The following is a 16819-nucleotide window of genomic DNA, read 5'->3' as shown; positions in this document are numbered from 1 at the left end:
GAAAACGCAAGGTGACAATTAAACGCTCAACCCGCGCTTTCAACACGCAGACTGTGGCGCGAGAGATAATGATAAATAAAAATGCTAAATACTGCTTTGAAACACATTACTTACCCTGAACTTGTACATGTATCCTGCATCCGATTTAGCAGTTTGGTCTGTCTCAAGAGATACGGAAGGCGCATTTCCGCCGGCATGGGTGGCACCAAGTTTGCACCGTGCCCAATGTTACAACATGCCCAACGTTACATTTGACCCGACGTTACAGTTGACAAGATTACTAGAACGCCTGGCGCCTTTCCGTAGAGCTCGCGCGCTCGGTTCCGCTCGCTACACAATCAGAGTGCCTCGTGTACAGAAGCTGCGGAATCGGTGGAACGTTGGAGACAGTTTATTTGCGGTGAAAAGAAACATCATCGGAAATTTTGTGGTAAACATCAAGTTTGCGAAATAGTCGGCGTAAAATATTAAGCAATCCTTTGTTAAATCACAGTACACCCTCAGGTAGAGCTGCGACACGTCGCGGCGATCTCTTTGGACATCGGCGTCGTGTTCACGCCACTGGTGTCCACTGAGGTAGGCAGGATCGCGGATAGAACCTTGTTTTGCTGAAGTCGAGCGGCACTACCAGCAACCATATCATATGCTAATGCTTGCGAGTCTTTAAACGAAATGGGAAAACTGCTATGTCATACCTTAGTTCCTTGTTCTCGACGATGAACCTTTTATCGTGTTTTCCGGGAATGGCAGTTAATATTCGGTGAGCAAGCATCAAAAGCGTTGGAATACCCGTCTTTTTTAGATAAATGTTTTGTGGTTGGGGGTCGACGGCTGCGACGGCTGCGACTTTGGTGGGCGTAAACTGTGATGCCATTCAATGCAACAAGGGTGGCCGTAAGTCCATGTGGAGTTGATCATGAACTCAAAGTCAACAGAGGTTAGCAAATGATAACTTAGAAAATCTTTATTGGGGATTATTGCATCGCTTCAAGCGCCTGTACAAAATACTTCTGGATCAAGCATTTTCTTTGAACTGCAAAGAGGACTTCCTTGGCGAACTAAAAATCAAAGCGTGTCGTTCATTTGTTGAAGTGTCATTTATTTAGCAACTGAAGCAAGCGACGCGGCGCCTTCGGTGATGCTCCGGCATATTTTTTTTTTATTTAATCGGCGTGTGAACGCTTTACAAATAACGATTCGATCTCCAAACACCGGATATAGTGATCGCGCCACATCATAAAATACTCGCATTCGAGCACCGCGTATAAGCTTCAATATTTCTTCTTGAGTGTGTTTCTCTCATAGATCTCCACGTATTGCCTGGTGTCGAGCAATGGCCTCGAATGGCGCCAGCGACGGGCTCCCGATCCGCGATCCAGCCTAACACAATAGAGATCAGTGGTTCACGCAACGGGGGGCAGCGGCGTGTACGAACAAAAGCGCTCGCCGCTTTTGTTCCGGAGCACGTGAAAGCGCATTTCCCGGCACGAGCACCTGGCATTGAAACTGCTACAACGCCATTCTGCTACGGGCTATTTTTACAGCGATTGCTGTTTTGGGCTCTTCCCACCACTGGAAATGATGTCTGTTGTTGTTGTAGTTGTAGTAGTTGTCGTTGTTGATGTTGTAGTTGGTGATGTAGGGTGTCCATCATCGATGCTGCCAAATTCTAGAAAAAGATCGCCCGCCGCCCTCAGGAATCAAACCTGGGGCGGCTGCGTGAAAAGTGGTAGCGTTACCACTGAGCGAGGCCACAGCGTTAATAACACGCTCTAAGCTTGGGCTTTCTGTAGTACAACTGCCCACTGCACCCGCTCTCTCAAAAGAATAAATACGCCTTAAAGGACACATGCAAAGGAAAAAAACATTTTTTAAACGGCTTAGATGGAAAAAAGACACCATAAAACGATTTTACAACGAAGAAAAAAAAAATTTTACAGCTATATTTACGGCGCAAAACGAATTTGTAGTTGGCGCCCGCGGGCACCACGTAAAAGTGGTCCGTATTTATCACGTGACTGGTCTTTATTTATCACGTGGTGATTGCGCTCTTTCAAAAGCTTCCTATGGCCTCTAAAAGCAACTTATTCATCTTTGTTTGAAGTATAACAAAAAACCAAGACGAATAAGTAACTTTTAGAGCCCAAAGGAAACTCCTGAAAAAGCGCAAGCAGACGTGATAGACCTGTGCGCCGGTCAGACGACTGTGGCGGCGCCCCGAAGCAGACGAACTTCTGCGGCGGCGGCGACGGCGGCGTGCAGAAACGCGTTGAAGCGGCGTTCGCACAACGCTCAGCGTGCGGCGGCGACGCAGCGCGGCGGCGCGCGGGCCTACCACGTGACCAGCGGCGGCTCCCGCGAGCGCCAACTACAAATTCGTATAGCGCCGTAAATATAGCTCTAAACATTTTGTTTCTTCGTTGTAAAATCGTTTTATGACATCCTTTTTCCATCTAAGCTGTCTAAAAAAATGTTTCTTTTCTTTGCATGTGTCCTTTAACAAAATGCCGTCGTAGCACTGTCAATGGGAGACGCGCCTTCACGAGCTCCAGAACAAAAAAGAAACAAAAGCTGTAAAAAAGAATGGAACAAAGCGAAAGCGTTCGAAACAAAACAGATGCCTTTTTTGTTCCGAACGGTTTTGTTCACGCACGTCACTACCCCGCGGTGCGTGAACGCGACGCTGATAGACCCGTAGTTCTCAAGTATTGAGCAGCGCTCCAGGCGAGCAAAATATAATATTTGGCTCACTTTTCAGACATGCGTCAATGCACTTCCCCACTACAGTTTTTTATCCTCCGTGCCATTCGAAGTGCCAGCGTAACAGATGCTACAAGAGCGAGCTGTGAACTTTCAGCGTCCCTGTCAAGCACACGCGCTCTTGCAGTGCGAAGATCGTTCTTGAGGATGTGCTTCTGCGAGTAGCTGCGGCTCCGCTATCATGTAAAGTGGAACATACGTGCTCACGGAAGCTATAAAAGAGAACAAATATTAAAGGAATTTTTAATGGGACGCTGGCCGACCGCACATAACATAAATATTTTTATTTAATTTTTTTAAATGTTTTATTACCGCGCATCTACAGATGCTGACCGATACTTTTCTTTGAAAGTGCCAAGTGCAAACTCAAACGTTACAGCACCACACGGATGGTGCAGCCAGCATGGCATGGTCGTGTCTTGCGTAAGTCTTGCGCACGCACTCGCGCCCCCTGCCCCAGAGCAACAGGTCTATGCCCAACGTCTTCGCCGTGACGTGTCGCAGTTATCCCTCGGACAGCACCCTGGATGAACACAAAACTGCATAATTTTTGTTTTTGTTTCAGAGAGCGCCTGTGGTGGGTATTAGATACTGCAAAAACACTAAGTTTAGAGCGGGTTATTAACACTGTGACGTAGCTCAGGTTCTGTTTTCGAACGCGGTAGCGAGCGCACGTGGAATGGAACGCTCCACAGTGAGTTCGATGACGGCGGTTCGGAGCCGCGGTGGTGCCGCACTTGGCGACGTTCCGAATGACTACGCAATGATACTACCATCCTTACTTACCGTAGAAGCCATGAAATGCAACCTCGTGCTGCTGCTGATACCCGCGGGCGGCCGTATTTTGCTGAAAACTTCGTCGGGCATCTGAACTAAGTGCGAGTTCGGGAAGACGTGGCAGGACTAGGCGCACTTCGAATGGAGCAAGTCTGGCTGCTGAAGCTGTGCACCACCTTCTCCATAGGGAAGTTTTTGCGAGCGGCGACCATGCAGGTGAAGTATCTTTCATGCCTGGTCATTGATCCCGAAAAGAGAGAGATGAAGGTAAAGTTTACAGGGTGGCATTCGACGTATCTGCAGACGCCCTTCGAAGGGCCTTCGAGCCGTACGGGGAGGTCAAGATTATCACCCGAGAGAAGTAGAGGATCGAGGGCCTGGCGGACATAGATTCCACGACCGTCATCGTACGGATGGTGCTCCGTGAATACTTAACACCGAAGTCCGTGCCGCATCAGCTCCGCCTTTACGGGACACGCTGCTGGTTGTTGTACCCAGACGCGCACCGGTGTGCCTCCGCTGTCGACGCACGGGGTACATACGACGCGACTGTACAGTGACGAGGTGCGAGGACTGTACAGCCATAGCCTCCTCTATATTGACAAAACCTGGCAGATCGCCACGAGAAGCGGCTGCCGAAATTAAAAAGGTAGAGCGGCAGACAACGGATGAGAGGGGAGCTGCGTGCCGGGCGCCCCGCTGCGGCGAGACGCCGAAACACACTTCTCCTGAGCGATGTAATGTCCGCTCGTGCTCCACGCTTTCCTCACACTACTCCTTCTTTTCTTGTCGGTTTGAAAACCACGTTTCGGGTCCTCGGCCCCGCAAAAGCTCTGCGCTGACGTCCAGGTTCCCCGAAAAATGTTTTGTGGTACTAGATCCTCGCTCTCCAAATCTGCGACCGGGCCCTCTATGGCTCCGTCGTCGAAATGGCAGGCTTTGTGAGTATAGAGGAGGCTATGGTACAAAATTCAGTCATGAGTCCTCGGATTGCCTACTGTCGTACGCTCGGGCTGCCGCCAGCAATACCACTGAGAGCCAGAAAACAAACCTCGTAACAAACGAGAAAGAGGCCAAGGCGGCGGCGACTCCAACCAAGATGGTTTCTTCGCAAGACTCTCAGGCGCCCAATGCGCAGTAGCGCTCGCCGTTAGCGACGCCAGAAAGCCAGGTCTCCGCGGTATCATCGACATCAGAAAGCTCAGTTGGTCAAAATGAGCCCAATGCGAAGATGGCTAGCCAGGCGACACCGGCTATAAAGAACGCGACTGACTCACTGGAAGCCGGAGATGGTACTGCAATGGACTTAACGACTGAGAAGTTCAAGCGGCGGCTCAGCGACCGAGAGCTGGGAACCGACCAGTCGCTCCAGCACACTGCGCGTCACTGGTTGGTGGTCACAGGCAAGAAAGGATGACGCGCTGACTGTGGCCGTTCTTCGATTCTTCCCAGGTTAAGCGAGAGGTGAGCCCAGCGTATGAGGTCGTATACTCGCTTTTTGGTGGTTTCCCTTAAAAACGCCCTGCGCGTGGATATGTTCAGCATTGCGGACTTGAGGCCAGACGACGGCAGCAGCACCTCTACCGGCAGTTCCCCGAGCATAACTTGGGCATTGTCGCAATTCAGGAAACCTAAGTCGAAAGTGAGGGCCTGATCGACTACGTGATGCGGCCATTTCTGGCGCGGTATGGGATCTGTGTTATTTATGATGTTGGTTTTTCGTCTGGCTGCTGCCTGTTCCTAAGAAAATTTCCAAGCCCGAGTCGATAGAACATGTGTTTTTTAGATTGTTGGAACGCGGTGTTCTACTGGGATCTACTGCAGCGAACCTCAATAAATGAACTTCCTTCAAGCGCACACGGGATACCCTTCCTGACTTTTGCCCAACAGACACGGTATGATTTACTTATGGTAATTAGCGTACACAGTGCGACATGCCGATGTAGATGATTGAACTGTGTGTCAGTGTTATGCTCAGAGCATTAGTCAGAATAAAGAAGTGTATAATGTATTGGGAGATGGGCATGATCGGTTGCCCTTCGGGAGACGGAAGGGACACTTTAAGATCATGTTAATCAGTCTGCGCCAGTCGTATTTCAGCTTGTCAACTTTTGTAACTGATTTTGAAAGCGTATTTGTGTGTGATTAAATATTGATTGGCCATAAATAGAAAGGAAAAAAAAAAGCTGCGGCGTAGCTCAGCGGTAACGTCTCCACTTCGCGCTGAGCGGACCCAGGTTCGATTCCCGAGGGGGGCGAGTGATGTTTCTCAGGGATTTGCCAGTACGGACGACGGAGGCCCTACATCGCCAACTGCAACATCAACAAGGAGTACAACCACCGCAACCATAATATCATAAACGGACGTCAATTTCAGTGGTGGGAAAACCCTATAACAGCTATCGCAGTTAAAGAGCGTCTTTAGAAAATGTTCTTTCTTCCTTGTCTATGGAGGCGTCGTCACTGGTCGACACTATGAAAGCTATACGCATGCATCTGCCCGCGTGCAGGCAACGGAGAATGAACGATTTTGAACGCCGCTCTTTTGTGGAGCCTGTCAACTGATAGATTTAAAAATGCTGCTCAATGCGTGCGCTCACCTGCGCTTGCCGGCATTTGTGGCGCCATCTCTGAATAAGCAGAGCAAGTATGTCTGTCGTTCAATCTCATTCCCATAGCTGCCGCTCTACCATTGCAAATTTCACTTTTTGAATTATAATTTTAGTTCTATTGGGAATAAAGAATCTAAACATTAGTATGTTAATAAGTATTTGAGGAAAGTTACAACGCAGTATTGCAGCCGATTTCTACGGGCCATTTTGGTGTGTGCATTTTTTGGGTGGACAAGCTGTACTAATCATGGTGCAAAAAGCCTTGACATGTTAAGCAACTCAAGGTAACAGCTCAGGTAGGACGTTACACGCAAACACACGTCACCACCGGCCGCAAAAGCAATCACACTTAGATTCACAATCACAGCAGACAAAACACTCACACAGAGCTGACTCCATCTCAATCTATATTTGTACTTCTTTTTCTTCTACGCCTTTTTGATACATTCGTGAATATTGATTGAGTGTGATTGTATTTGTGGCCGGTGGTGACGTGTGTTTGTGTGTAACCCCCTACTTGCGGTGTTATTTTGAGACATGAATAACCAACTCACCCAAGCTGCAGTTTTGTCCATGTTAAGCAACGCCCGGGGTTACTCAAGCTCTCGGTGACTGCTGCAGTAGCTATACTGACTCGCTTTCGAAGTCTTTGACGTAAGGAATTTGCACAGCCAGCGTCACGCTGACATATCCTAGACAATTCCCCAAGGAACACTATACGAATATATTTCAGAAATAGAACACTAGTGATTTAAAAATGAAAGCACGAGAAAACTTCTATTCCTTTGATGAAGACGTTTATTTCTGTAATAACATGGCTTTTTTATTTTACATATTTAGACATAAATGATCGCTGGCAGACTTCATCCTGAAGCTTCGCATGACTTCGGCGCTTTTAGCCATTCTGTAATGACCAGCTTTCTAAAAGTATTTAATTACTATCATGATTCGCAATAATTCTGCATCAATATTTGCCTAATAAATATATTATTCTAACCTGAAACAGTCTAAGAAACACCACTAGAGATCAAACATTACGCGGGGTTATATATGTATGTAGTTTGAAAACGTGAGCATATCTTATGCAACTAAAACAGACTGAACACTTCATGGCTACAAGAACCATTAAAATCCTCCGGCCCATGTTCGTGCACTTTTTCATTCTGAATATGACGTAAAAATATAGACATATAGCTGTGTAAAATTTAAATTGTTTTTAAATTCGCCATAAGGACTACAAAATGCACCTGAACATTGTAACAATTTCACTCAGATTCTGCCATACTACGTCAAAGAAAACCTTTCTGATTTTACGGGATTTTCCGGGATGTTTCTCACTGGCGTTGTGAGTGCAGCGACAAGGTAAGTACTCAGAGTCACTAAATATTATTCCTTGTCACTCTCTGACCCTGAAAATGTGGGAACTTCAATGGATTGATTTCTCTGCCACCAACATAAGAGATACAGCTAGTGGTTGTAGTCGCAGTTTCTAATCCAACAAATTTCGTAAAGCCACGAAAACAAGACTGTCCCGCGTTCCCTGCCATTGCAACAACGAGTTCCGTCTGCTAAACACAGGGTGCATCCCTTTAACTTAACAAAACCAATTAAAACTTTATGAAGTTTTAAAGAGTGAAATAAATAATTTAATAATGAGAGAGGGACACGGGAATATTATCGTTTTCATGTCGAAGGAGAGATGGAAAACGCTCGACCTCGTCATTTGTTTGATATGCTCTTTGTCACCGTTATTAGAAGAAATACTGTTTTGGTAAAAAAAAAAAAAAACGTATGTCAATTTTTAAAATGACGGAAGCCGATCATAAGCGAGAGTCCATACTCGCTCGCAATAGAGTTGGTATAGACAATTTACCCATCATGGCGGAAGTGTCTACCCTGTAAAGTTATATTGAATCCGATAATAAAACTAAATCACCATCTTGTTTAAACGGGGCAATTGCCAGCCAAACATTTTTCCGCAGATTTGTGAAAGAAGACAGCATTGCTCGAAGATTGTTACTTAATCAGTTTTAATTTTTACGTTTTTTTTCTAGAACTTATGACAGAGGGAAGTCAATAACGTAGCAAAGCAACACTTATGATGGGTTTGTTTTCTTTCAACGTATGGAGGTGGATAACTTATGAAAATTATAATATTATCGCAATTAGCCAGGCCTGTGAAGTGTTTTGGGTTTTGGCCACAGGGGACCAGGGATACAAAGTTTTCGGGCAGACAACAGGAGTTTAAAATTACTCAAGAGTGATAAAATAGTAAAACAATGTTAACACACCAAAAACGAGTAAAATCTTAAGAAACTTTTTGAACAGAATGCATTCATTGATTGGTAGGCGACCTCTTTTTTTCACTATGTTAAATGTGTTTTCTTCACATTATTCCTCTCCTATAGTACTCCGCAGAAAAATGTGAATCTTTTATATAAATTAATGCCCAAATAAATACATTAAAATTCGAAGACTGTGAGGTTCCATCCAAGGATACTAGGGCTCTTTCTGGGCAAAGAATATTTCTTTCTCAAAAAAGATCATTTTTAAGGCTATTATCGGAACAATAGTGAATTGAAAAAAAAGAAGTTTGTACAAATAAACTTAAAACTACCATTCAAAACATGATAGAAGCTTGAGACGAGAACAAAGTAGAAAACTGGATAACACAGATCACTGCGCTGTGTTGTCCAGCGCTCTGTGTTGTCCAGTTTCCTACGTTGTCCTCGTATCAAGCGCTACCATGTTTTTGAATATCCAGTACCAACTCGACCAACAATCTGCACTAAAACCACCAACTTCTAAACATGCAGCACGATATCATCGATCATAAACTCCCAAGCGGCTGTCTTCTACGTGGACGTAATTGCACCTTATACAAAGCTTTCTGATGCCCAAGCCACAAAGCTCAACAGGAATTTGGGTACGTGACTATCCATTGATTTTCTTCCCATCGATCGAAACCGCGACGTAATTCCTCCCAGTTCCGCAAAATATTGTTGAGATTTGGATACTAAGGTCACTGAAAAGTTTATAAAGGCAAGGAGGAGCTTCGTACTTTCGACCACGCTCGGCGCCTTGTGCACCTGAAGCACGGATGCGCAGCCGTAGCACGCTGGAAGGCATGGAGCGCTGTCTAAAGAAGGGGAGCGTTCAAAAGACTTGCCCTGCTGTTATCTTTCTGCAAGCATCTATAGAGAATTTCAATCACGGTGCACCGAATGATGCCCCATGCGCGCAAGCACATGCAGCTTTCGCGTGAACATAGCTTTGGCAAGCTTACAATAGCATGGGCTTGTCTGCACGGCAGCGGCTAGTCGCCTTGCTTGCAATTGCGGAAATGGACTTAAGGCTTCTGTCATTTTCAGCGTTCATGCGTATGGCGCGTGCTTTGCTCGCTTTCCGAAGCGGTGAACATGCGTGTCCTGGGCTATGGAGATCGCCCGATTGGCTGTTGATTCGTAAACATCGGAATGCTATACAGACCATCTGTTATTCTCAGTGATTTCATGTAATATCGCCGAGGACAAAATAAATCACAAACTAAATTAATCTTGCGTTTATTTGCGGACTTACTGAACGTGACCTTGTAACTTTTGAAGTTTGGGAGCATATATAAGGATTGCGTGCATGTTAATGTAATTCGCTCACTCTTTATGAAATAAAAATGAAAAAAAAAATTCCAGGTTCCTCGCGGTGTCATGCAAACGAAGTTTGGCGTCAGCAGAAACACGGCACAATGTTGTACACAGTTAAACTGTCCGCTAATAATTCAGCGGACGTTCTTGCGTGTACGTTTAGTGAGCGGTGTTGATGTTACTCTGTAACGGCATGACATTACGTCACACTGTGTCTTCACGTGACACAAAGTTCGCGTTACGTAGCGGAAATAATTTCCCGCGAAAGTTCGCGAAGGGTTCCCGCAAAATTTATGGGCAAAATGTTACTACCTAAATATAGCGCGAAAGCGTGACGCCATGTGATATGATGTCACGGGACGCCGTGTGGTTGTAATGTTACAACAATGTGATTCTCCGCGTAATTTAGAGGGTTAGGATGTATTGTGGCATCAATATAGAACGTACCAACGGAACGCCGGCCGGAGCATTAAAATCTCGGATACGGCGCCCCTAATGCGATAAGCTGTTGGGAGGGAGGTTGGAATAGACTACAGGCTATTTCATGCCTGGGTGGAAGGAGGGTGTTACTAGCGAGAAGCTGTGAATCGGTGGTGAACATCATTTATCGCCAAGGCTCTAGGGTGTCAATTGTGAATTTGATTAATCCTATTCACCACGGATGCAAGGCTTATCCGTAGTCACAACCTCACATCCCGTTTCATGAAATCTCTGTTGCTCGTGCCGTCATAGCTCTCAACAGATTATCGCGTCAAGCGCGTCCTGTGCGAAAGTTTTACCACTCCTGCCGGCGTTTCTTGAAGCCCGCTCATACTTCCAAGTTAAAGAATAAGGTAAAGCAATACGTACGGTGCCCGCAAGCTCTCAGCGGAATGCGCGAGGCAAGCAAGTACAGAGGAAAGCAAACGCACAGTGTGTATGAATGCAATTATGCGCCGCTTGCGCTTTGCAAAGAGCATCTATTACATAGATGCCTTACGCAGCTGCAGCGCCATCTAGACGTTCCCAACGTTCCCATGCACATTGCTACAAGCAGTCCAAGGACGGTAATCGTCCTAGCCAGAACAACGAGAAGGGAATGTGGAGGGGCGGTGCGTACAGGCGCAGGAAATCGAAAGCGAGCGTACCAGTATGCACAGCTCGCTGCGCTTCGTGCGTATGGCGCATGCGCAGTGTGAAGCGTTCAAATCTAACGCGAACGCACAGCGCTTGTGTTTGCTCCTATACGCAACAGTAAAACTCTGAACTAAAACACTTTACTGATGCCCATTGTACGCCCACAAAATACACTCGGGATCCGTTTCGCAACCTTCCCAGTGACGACAGTCACCATAATATATTAACTTCGAAAAAGTGCCCATACGGAGCGTTTTATTTTTACTTCGAACGTAATTTTATTACACAAGAGCCGTTCGATGTTATCAAGCTGATGGAATAGCGGTCACGGTAAGTAGGATGACTTACTCAAATTCGTTCATTAACTTTTTCATTATTGGTTTAACAGATAATGTAGCAACTCCAGTATTGACGGTAGCGGCAATCAAAGGCTAAACCAATGGAATATTTTTTTCTAATTGCCAAAGGGCTTCGAGATATTCATCAATGTCTCGTTAATAAAACTGCCGTTCTCCCAAATTCGTTCATAACCTGAGTCGTCCATAATTCATACGAAAATTTATATATTTACTGACTTCGACCACCCAAATCTTGCGTATATAGCGGGCTACTTTATTAACGAGGCTTATATAAACGAAACATTCGTGTTAAGATTTTGCGATGTATATGTACTTTGAACAGAATATAGAAACTAGAAGGTTTGTGCAATAATACTTTCTGTTTGCTTTCGATTGCTTTCCAGCGCTTGGTTTTGGCCTTCTGATGACGTTGTGCGCCACAGCTGTACCTTATCTCGGCTCCGTAGTGCGGGTAGGTGTATGCGAGAGCCGTGGAGCAGAACTATCCTGAGTTTTATTGCAAACCTGTACGAAATTTGGTCAGAAGCAGTTTGGGTTCTTTCGAATTCAAACACAAGAGCAAATATTTGTAATCTAAATTTGAAAAAAAGCTCCATGCTGGAATATTAAATATTTTAAAATAGCTCGGGACGAAGTCACTATTTATACTTTTATCACATGTTTATTACATGGTTATTTGCTTATTTCACTAATAAACTGGTCTATAGAAAAAAAAAACTGAGTGCTCGGGTCCAATGAGAAATTAGTAATCAATAAACATGCATATTTTGATATTGGTATACGCACAACGGGATGTCACAAATGCAGGCAATGTATTTGGACATTAAAACACCGAGTGCTTGAGTTTATTCAAAACACACTTAGATGAAATAACTAAAATCGTCGCGGTGAAATTTTGGCAAATGATAAAAACAAACGGATCTAAGAATGTTATATTATTGAATTAACAGCGCAAATACGACAGGAAGGAGCGACAAGGGAGACAGGATAGAGCGCTGAACTAACAACTGACGTTTAATGAAAAGGAGAATGTTATTCTGCCCTCCGACACCGAGAAGCATGTTTCGCGAAATTTTATATCGGCCAATAAAATTTTAGTAATATTTACGAAAACTTTTTTCGACCTTGACGCCTTCCATGTCCCTTGATTGAACAAATGTAGTCTCGAATCTTTTGCAATAATGCCGTATTATTGGTTTAAATCTTCGAAAAAAAACTGACGAGTCATACTTGAAAAAGTATGACTCGTCAGTTTTTGTTTTGTCAGTGTGAATTACATGGTCTGCAGATACTTTCTCCAACACACACTGTAATTATTATTTTTAAGTGGAAATTTTGCAATTGTTTGTGCCTATCAAAAATTATTTAAATTTTAGTGTTGTTTAACAGCCTTCTCAGGATATTGAAAAAATATAACGATTACTTGTTAAATTGGCTATGTCAATGAGCACTGAGGAAATGCGGGACGTGATAAATCAGTTTTAAGCATTTTTTTACTATTCTGCAGCAAATCAGTTTGCGGGATTTCCAGTTAAGAATGCATAAGAGCGAACTGCAGAGCAAGCAGCGCGATCATAAAAGCCACACTTTACTTTTTTGGCGGATATGGTTCTCTATATAACGATATTAGATGAGAGGTGATAAACGTGTATTCCTTTATAGATCATCCTGGTGATGCACAACGGAGCAACCGGACCCTTCGTTGGATTATTCCTATTGGCTCTGGCTTTCCCGTGGGCTAACAGCAAGGTAAGTTATGTTATATATGGTTAATTTTCCGAAATACATCACCATCACAAAGAACATTCTTACATTTGCTGATGGTTCATCAGGCTGGTGGTCTGTCGTAGTTTGGGACATTGATGGTCCGATGGTTGGATTGGTCCGATGGCCTGATGCTTAATAATGTGATGGTTTGATTGCGTAAATGGTTCATTGGTCTAACAGTCTGGCGTATTTTGGGACGTCTGACTGCATGATTCTTAGACGCTAGGCTGATCTAAGATTCTATGTGAATTTCTTACTTCACACGAACCGGAAGAGGGAGAAGAATATCATTTCAGACTATATTTTGGTGCTAATCATTAATTGAACAAAAGGAATAGACGCTTTGCACACGCGCCAAATTACAGCCGCCATTGGTGACCTTCTCTTGTCTTACCAAAATGCCGAGCAACTGAAACGGTAGTTGGCGATCCTCTGCAAAGGCCGATGCTTTAGAAAAGGACACAGTTGAATCTAATTTGGCAATAACCTGGCCTTCTATGGTAATGATGAAGTGAAATAAACGGAATAGGAGGAAACAAATACTGAAGGTCAGTTATGGCGGCGTCCATGCACAGCTGCTGCAAAGCGTCTATACTGTGAAGCATTGGCAAGCTTTCCAGAATCCCCACCCACTTAAACCTCAAATTGCATTTTCGAATTATGGTTGTGGCATGCCATTATTTTATGTTACAAATTATTGAGCGTATAATTAAAATATTAAACCTCAAAAACAAAATTGAGAAAAAATTTCCGTCTACAATCTACAATCTACAATCTGTCTTTTTCGCCGATTCTGGGCACGATGGTGTCCAGTTGTTTGAGGGCATAATTGTGCCCGCCAACAACGCACAATGCACTTAGCCTTGTCACGCCGATAATGTGGTAAGCCTGGTCTTACGCGGCATTCGCGGCCTTTCAAATGTTTTATCCTCTAACACATTTTGATATACTACAGGTCCGCCTAATAAATGAGCTTTGGCTTAAGTAGACAAACTTTTTGGCGCATTCTCTGATACCGGTATCGCAAGCATACTATCTACTTGACATCCAAGCGGATCAACAAGCTGTTCCAACGTCGTACTAGAGCAAAACTTAGAACAAAACTATGGCTCCATAAGCATACCTAGGCGTGTAAGACGGTGCATTTCTGAACTCCCAAGTATCATAGGACGATGATTAAGGCAAATGATTACAGACTTAACTCAGTCATCGAGCCGCACCACTTTCAGCTTTTTGTACTGGATGTAATTCCCGCATGCGCGATGACGTCAGATCATGTGCACCACAATTAGGTCTCAGCTAAAAGGTCCCGAAAAAGGTCAGAATCTGCACACCGCCAAAAGTTATCATGAGAAAAAAAATCCAACTTTTTGTCGCTCTGATTGGCCATGGAAATGCTCTCGTAGTCTAACCCGGCCGACATCAACACGTTTTGATGGTCTAGCAGGCATCGCCAGAAACATTTGTATGCTGTGTCAGCTACCTTCCGAACTTACTGGATAGTTTTAAGACAATATCAACGGCCTTTTGTGGTCTGTCAGCCACCATCACAGAATATTGGATGGTTCATAAGACACCATCAAGGAAGTTGGCCGGACAATGAAGAAAGTCTGTTGGGCAATCAGGAGGTAAATTAATGACTGACGGGCCATAAAAAACTTTATGAACCTCCAAAAAAAATGGCGAAAACACTGTCATTACAGAGAATGAGCGAGGTCACGACACAGACGTTTCAAACAGCTATTTGAGCTGTGTTTGAGACTTCTCCGTTGTGCCGTTCTCCACTCTTCCTAGTCTGTGGATTCAGAATATTTTGTTCAAGAACCACCAGTTCATTTTTCCCCTTAGAATTTGTTCATAGAAAAAATAGATGGGCCATTAAGAAAGTTTAATGAACCATAAAAACTTTCTGATAGAACATCCAATATTTCAGATGTTTTTTTTTTGTTTTTTTTTATGAGTTTACAGTAAGGATTAGAAAGTGTTGGTCAGGAAATACGCACTGCGAAATATTTAGAAACCGGCGCGCCCATTGTCGTAGCGCGAATACATGCTTTGAAAGGAAATAGAGGTTAAAAAGATTGCAATGAAAATAAAGGAAATTATTTTTGTTCTGCCCGCATTTTTAACTTAAATAAATTTATATTACTAAATGTAAGACTGATTACTACAGATCAGAAAATGTTAACTTTTCATACCCCCCTTAGACCCCAAATTATTTCTATCAAGAGGATTTCCATCTACCATGTTTATTACTATTAGCCTAAATATATAATATACATTCTTCGAAAATTCCGAGCGATAGTATTGCAACACTTAGGGCCTATTATTTTATAATGCTATGCCACAACAAATTGCCTAAAAATATGATCGTTTCGGCCTCATTACTAATATTATTGAGATGGAATGGAGCGCATTATAGTCCTCATCATATTATAGACAGTTTCCATTTCAGGGGGCTGCCGTCGCAACTTGCCTGACAACAGGTCTACAGTTCTGGCTGGTTTTGGGCAAATTCCTGAACAACATCCAAGCCCCAAAAATGACAGTCACGCTTGACTACTGTCCGGCGAGCTACACCTCTCTAATAAAGAACTCCACAAGCTTCTTCCTGACGCAAACATCGCCTCATGGGTATATCAGAGCAAATGAACCTTGATTCTACATATGATAGCTAGAAAAATACATACGTATTAAACTCTGTCTTCAGTGGAACTTCGCACAGGAAGACATTAGGCCCGTAGGTCTAAAAGGACCGAATAGTCCCAGTGGCACGCAGCGAGAATATTGCCACTGAGTACCTCTGGTACTAAGTGATAAATACATTTCATATTCGCCACGACTTCGCACAGCAGCCAGTAAATAGCTGAGCGCACGTGACGAACCTCCTTCTCTCGCAATAAGGTCTCAAGGGACAGAGCTAATGTCATCACCCACAGCCTCAGACACCCTCCATGTCAGGCGTTGCATACAAAATCAGCCATAGCTCCGTGCATCCAAGCATAACAAATAATAAGACATGCACAACGCTCGCACGATACACTGTGCTTCCCGGGTTTTTCAGAGTGATCAAGTAAAGAGTTATTGGAAAGGAAGCTTGCATTAGGATACGTCTACCCGTGAAGTTAATTGGGTTCTGATGGAGGCAACTGGATAAGATTTGAAATGGGTTAATTATTTATCTAATTAGCTAAATAGCTTAAATTAGCTTTTTCTTAGTAAATATTTCGGGTATATTGTGTATGTAGAACTGGCACTCGGCCTCAATATGGCTTAATTGTGTTGTATAATATTTATGAAGAAACAATCGCAGTGGGCGCCATGGGGCGAGAAATGTCAATCCTTTTTGCACGAGCTTTAAATCAAAGCTAATCGCGTAAAAACCAGCGCTATCACAGCCGGCTTCGATTGCGGAGCCAGCGGAGGTTCGTGAGATCGTCATTACGGGCTGCCTTTCATCTTAGTTTTGGTTTCAAGTCACGTAAATTGGCTATCTTTTTGCCTCGTAGCACTCACTATGAATTTCTTATCAAATCCCATGGTACCAATAGACAAAAATGAGATTGAGCATCAATTCTGTAAATACATCATTCCATAAAAAAATATTACAACGTTAACGAAACGTTTTAAATTCTAATCATTTGATTTTTCTATATTTTATAGCAATCGGCATGACCATCAACTTTCGAAAAAAAAAACGGAGATGACGGGCGAAGAAGGGGACAAACACAAAACGTCCACCTTTCTTCGTCCCTCGTCTCCGGTTGTTTCAAAAATGTGCAACAGC

The 16819-nt window shown here is 43.9% G+C and overlaps 1 protein-coding gene across 1 annotated transcript in view; it reads left to right on the top strand.

The window, feature by feature from the left end:
- Window positions 1–16819, top strand: part of LOC8029290 (sodium-coupled monocarboxylate transporter 2) — a 102780-nt gene that overhangs the window by 77712 nt on the left and 8249 nt on the right. The window contains exons 8-12 of the mRNA XM_029967253.4: window positions 7423–7511; window positions 8966–9075; window positions 11649–11716; window positions 12928–13014; window positions 15488–15666. Of these exons, the coding sequence (XP_029823113.2) occupies window positions 7423–7511; window positions 8966–9075; window positions 11649–11716; window positions 12928–13014; window positions 15488–15666 (533 nt within the window). The remainder of the gene's footprint in view (window positions 1–7422; window positions 7512–8965; window positions 9076–11648; window positions 11717–12927; window positions 13015–15487; window positions 15667–16819) is intronic.

This window comes from Ixodes scapularis, unplaced genomic scaffold (assembly GCF_016920785.2).
Source record: "Ixodes scapularis isolate PalLabHiFi unplaced genomic scaffold, ASM1692078v2 PGA_scaffold3__209_contigs__length_174095766, whole genome shotgun sequence".
NCBI lineage: Eukaryota > Metazoa > Arthropoda > Arachnida > Ixodida > Ixodidae > Ixodes > Ixodes scapularis.
Note: the sequence above shows the minus strand (reverse complement) of the source record. Positions and strands in the feature narration are given on the sequence as shown.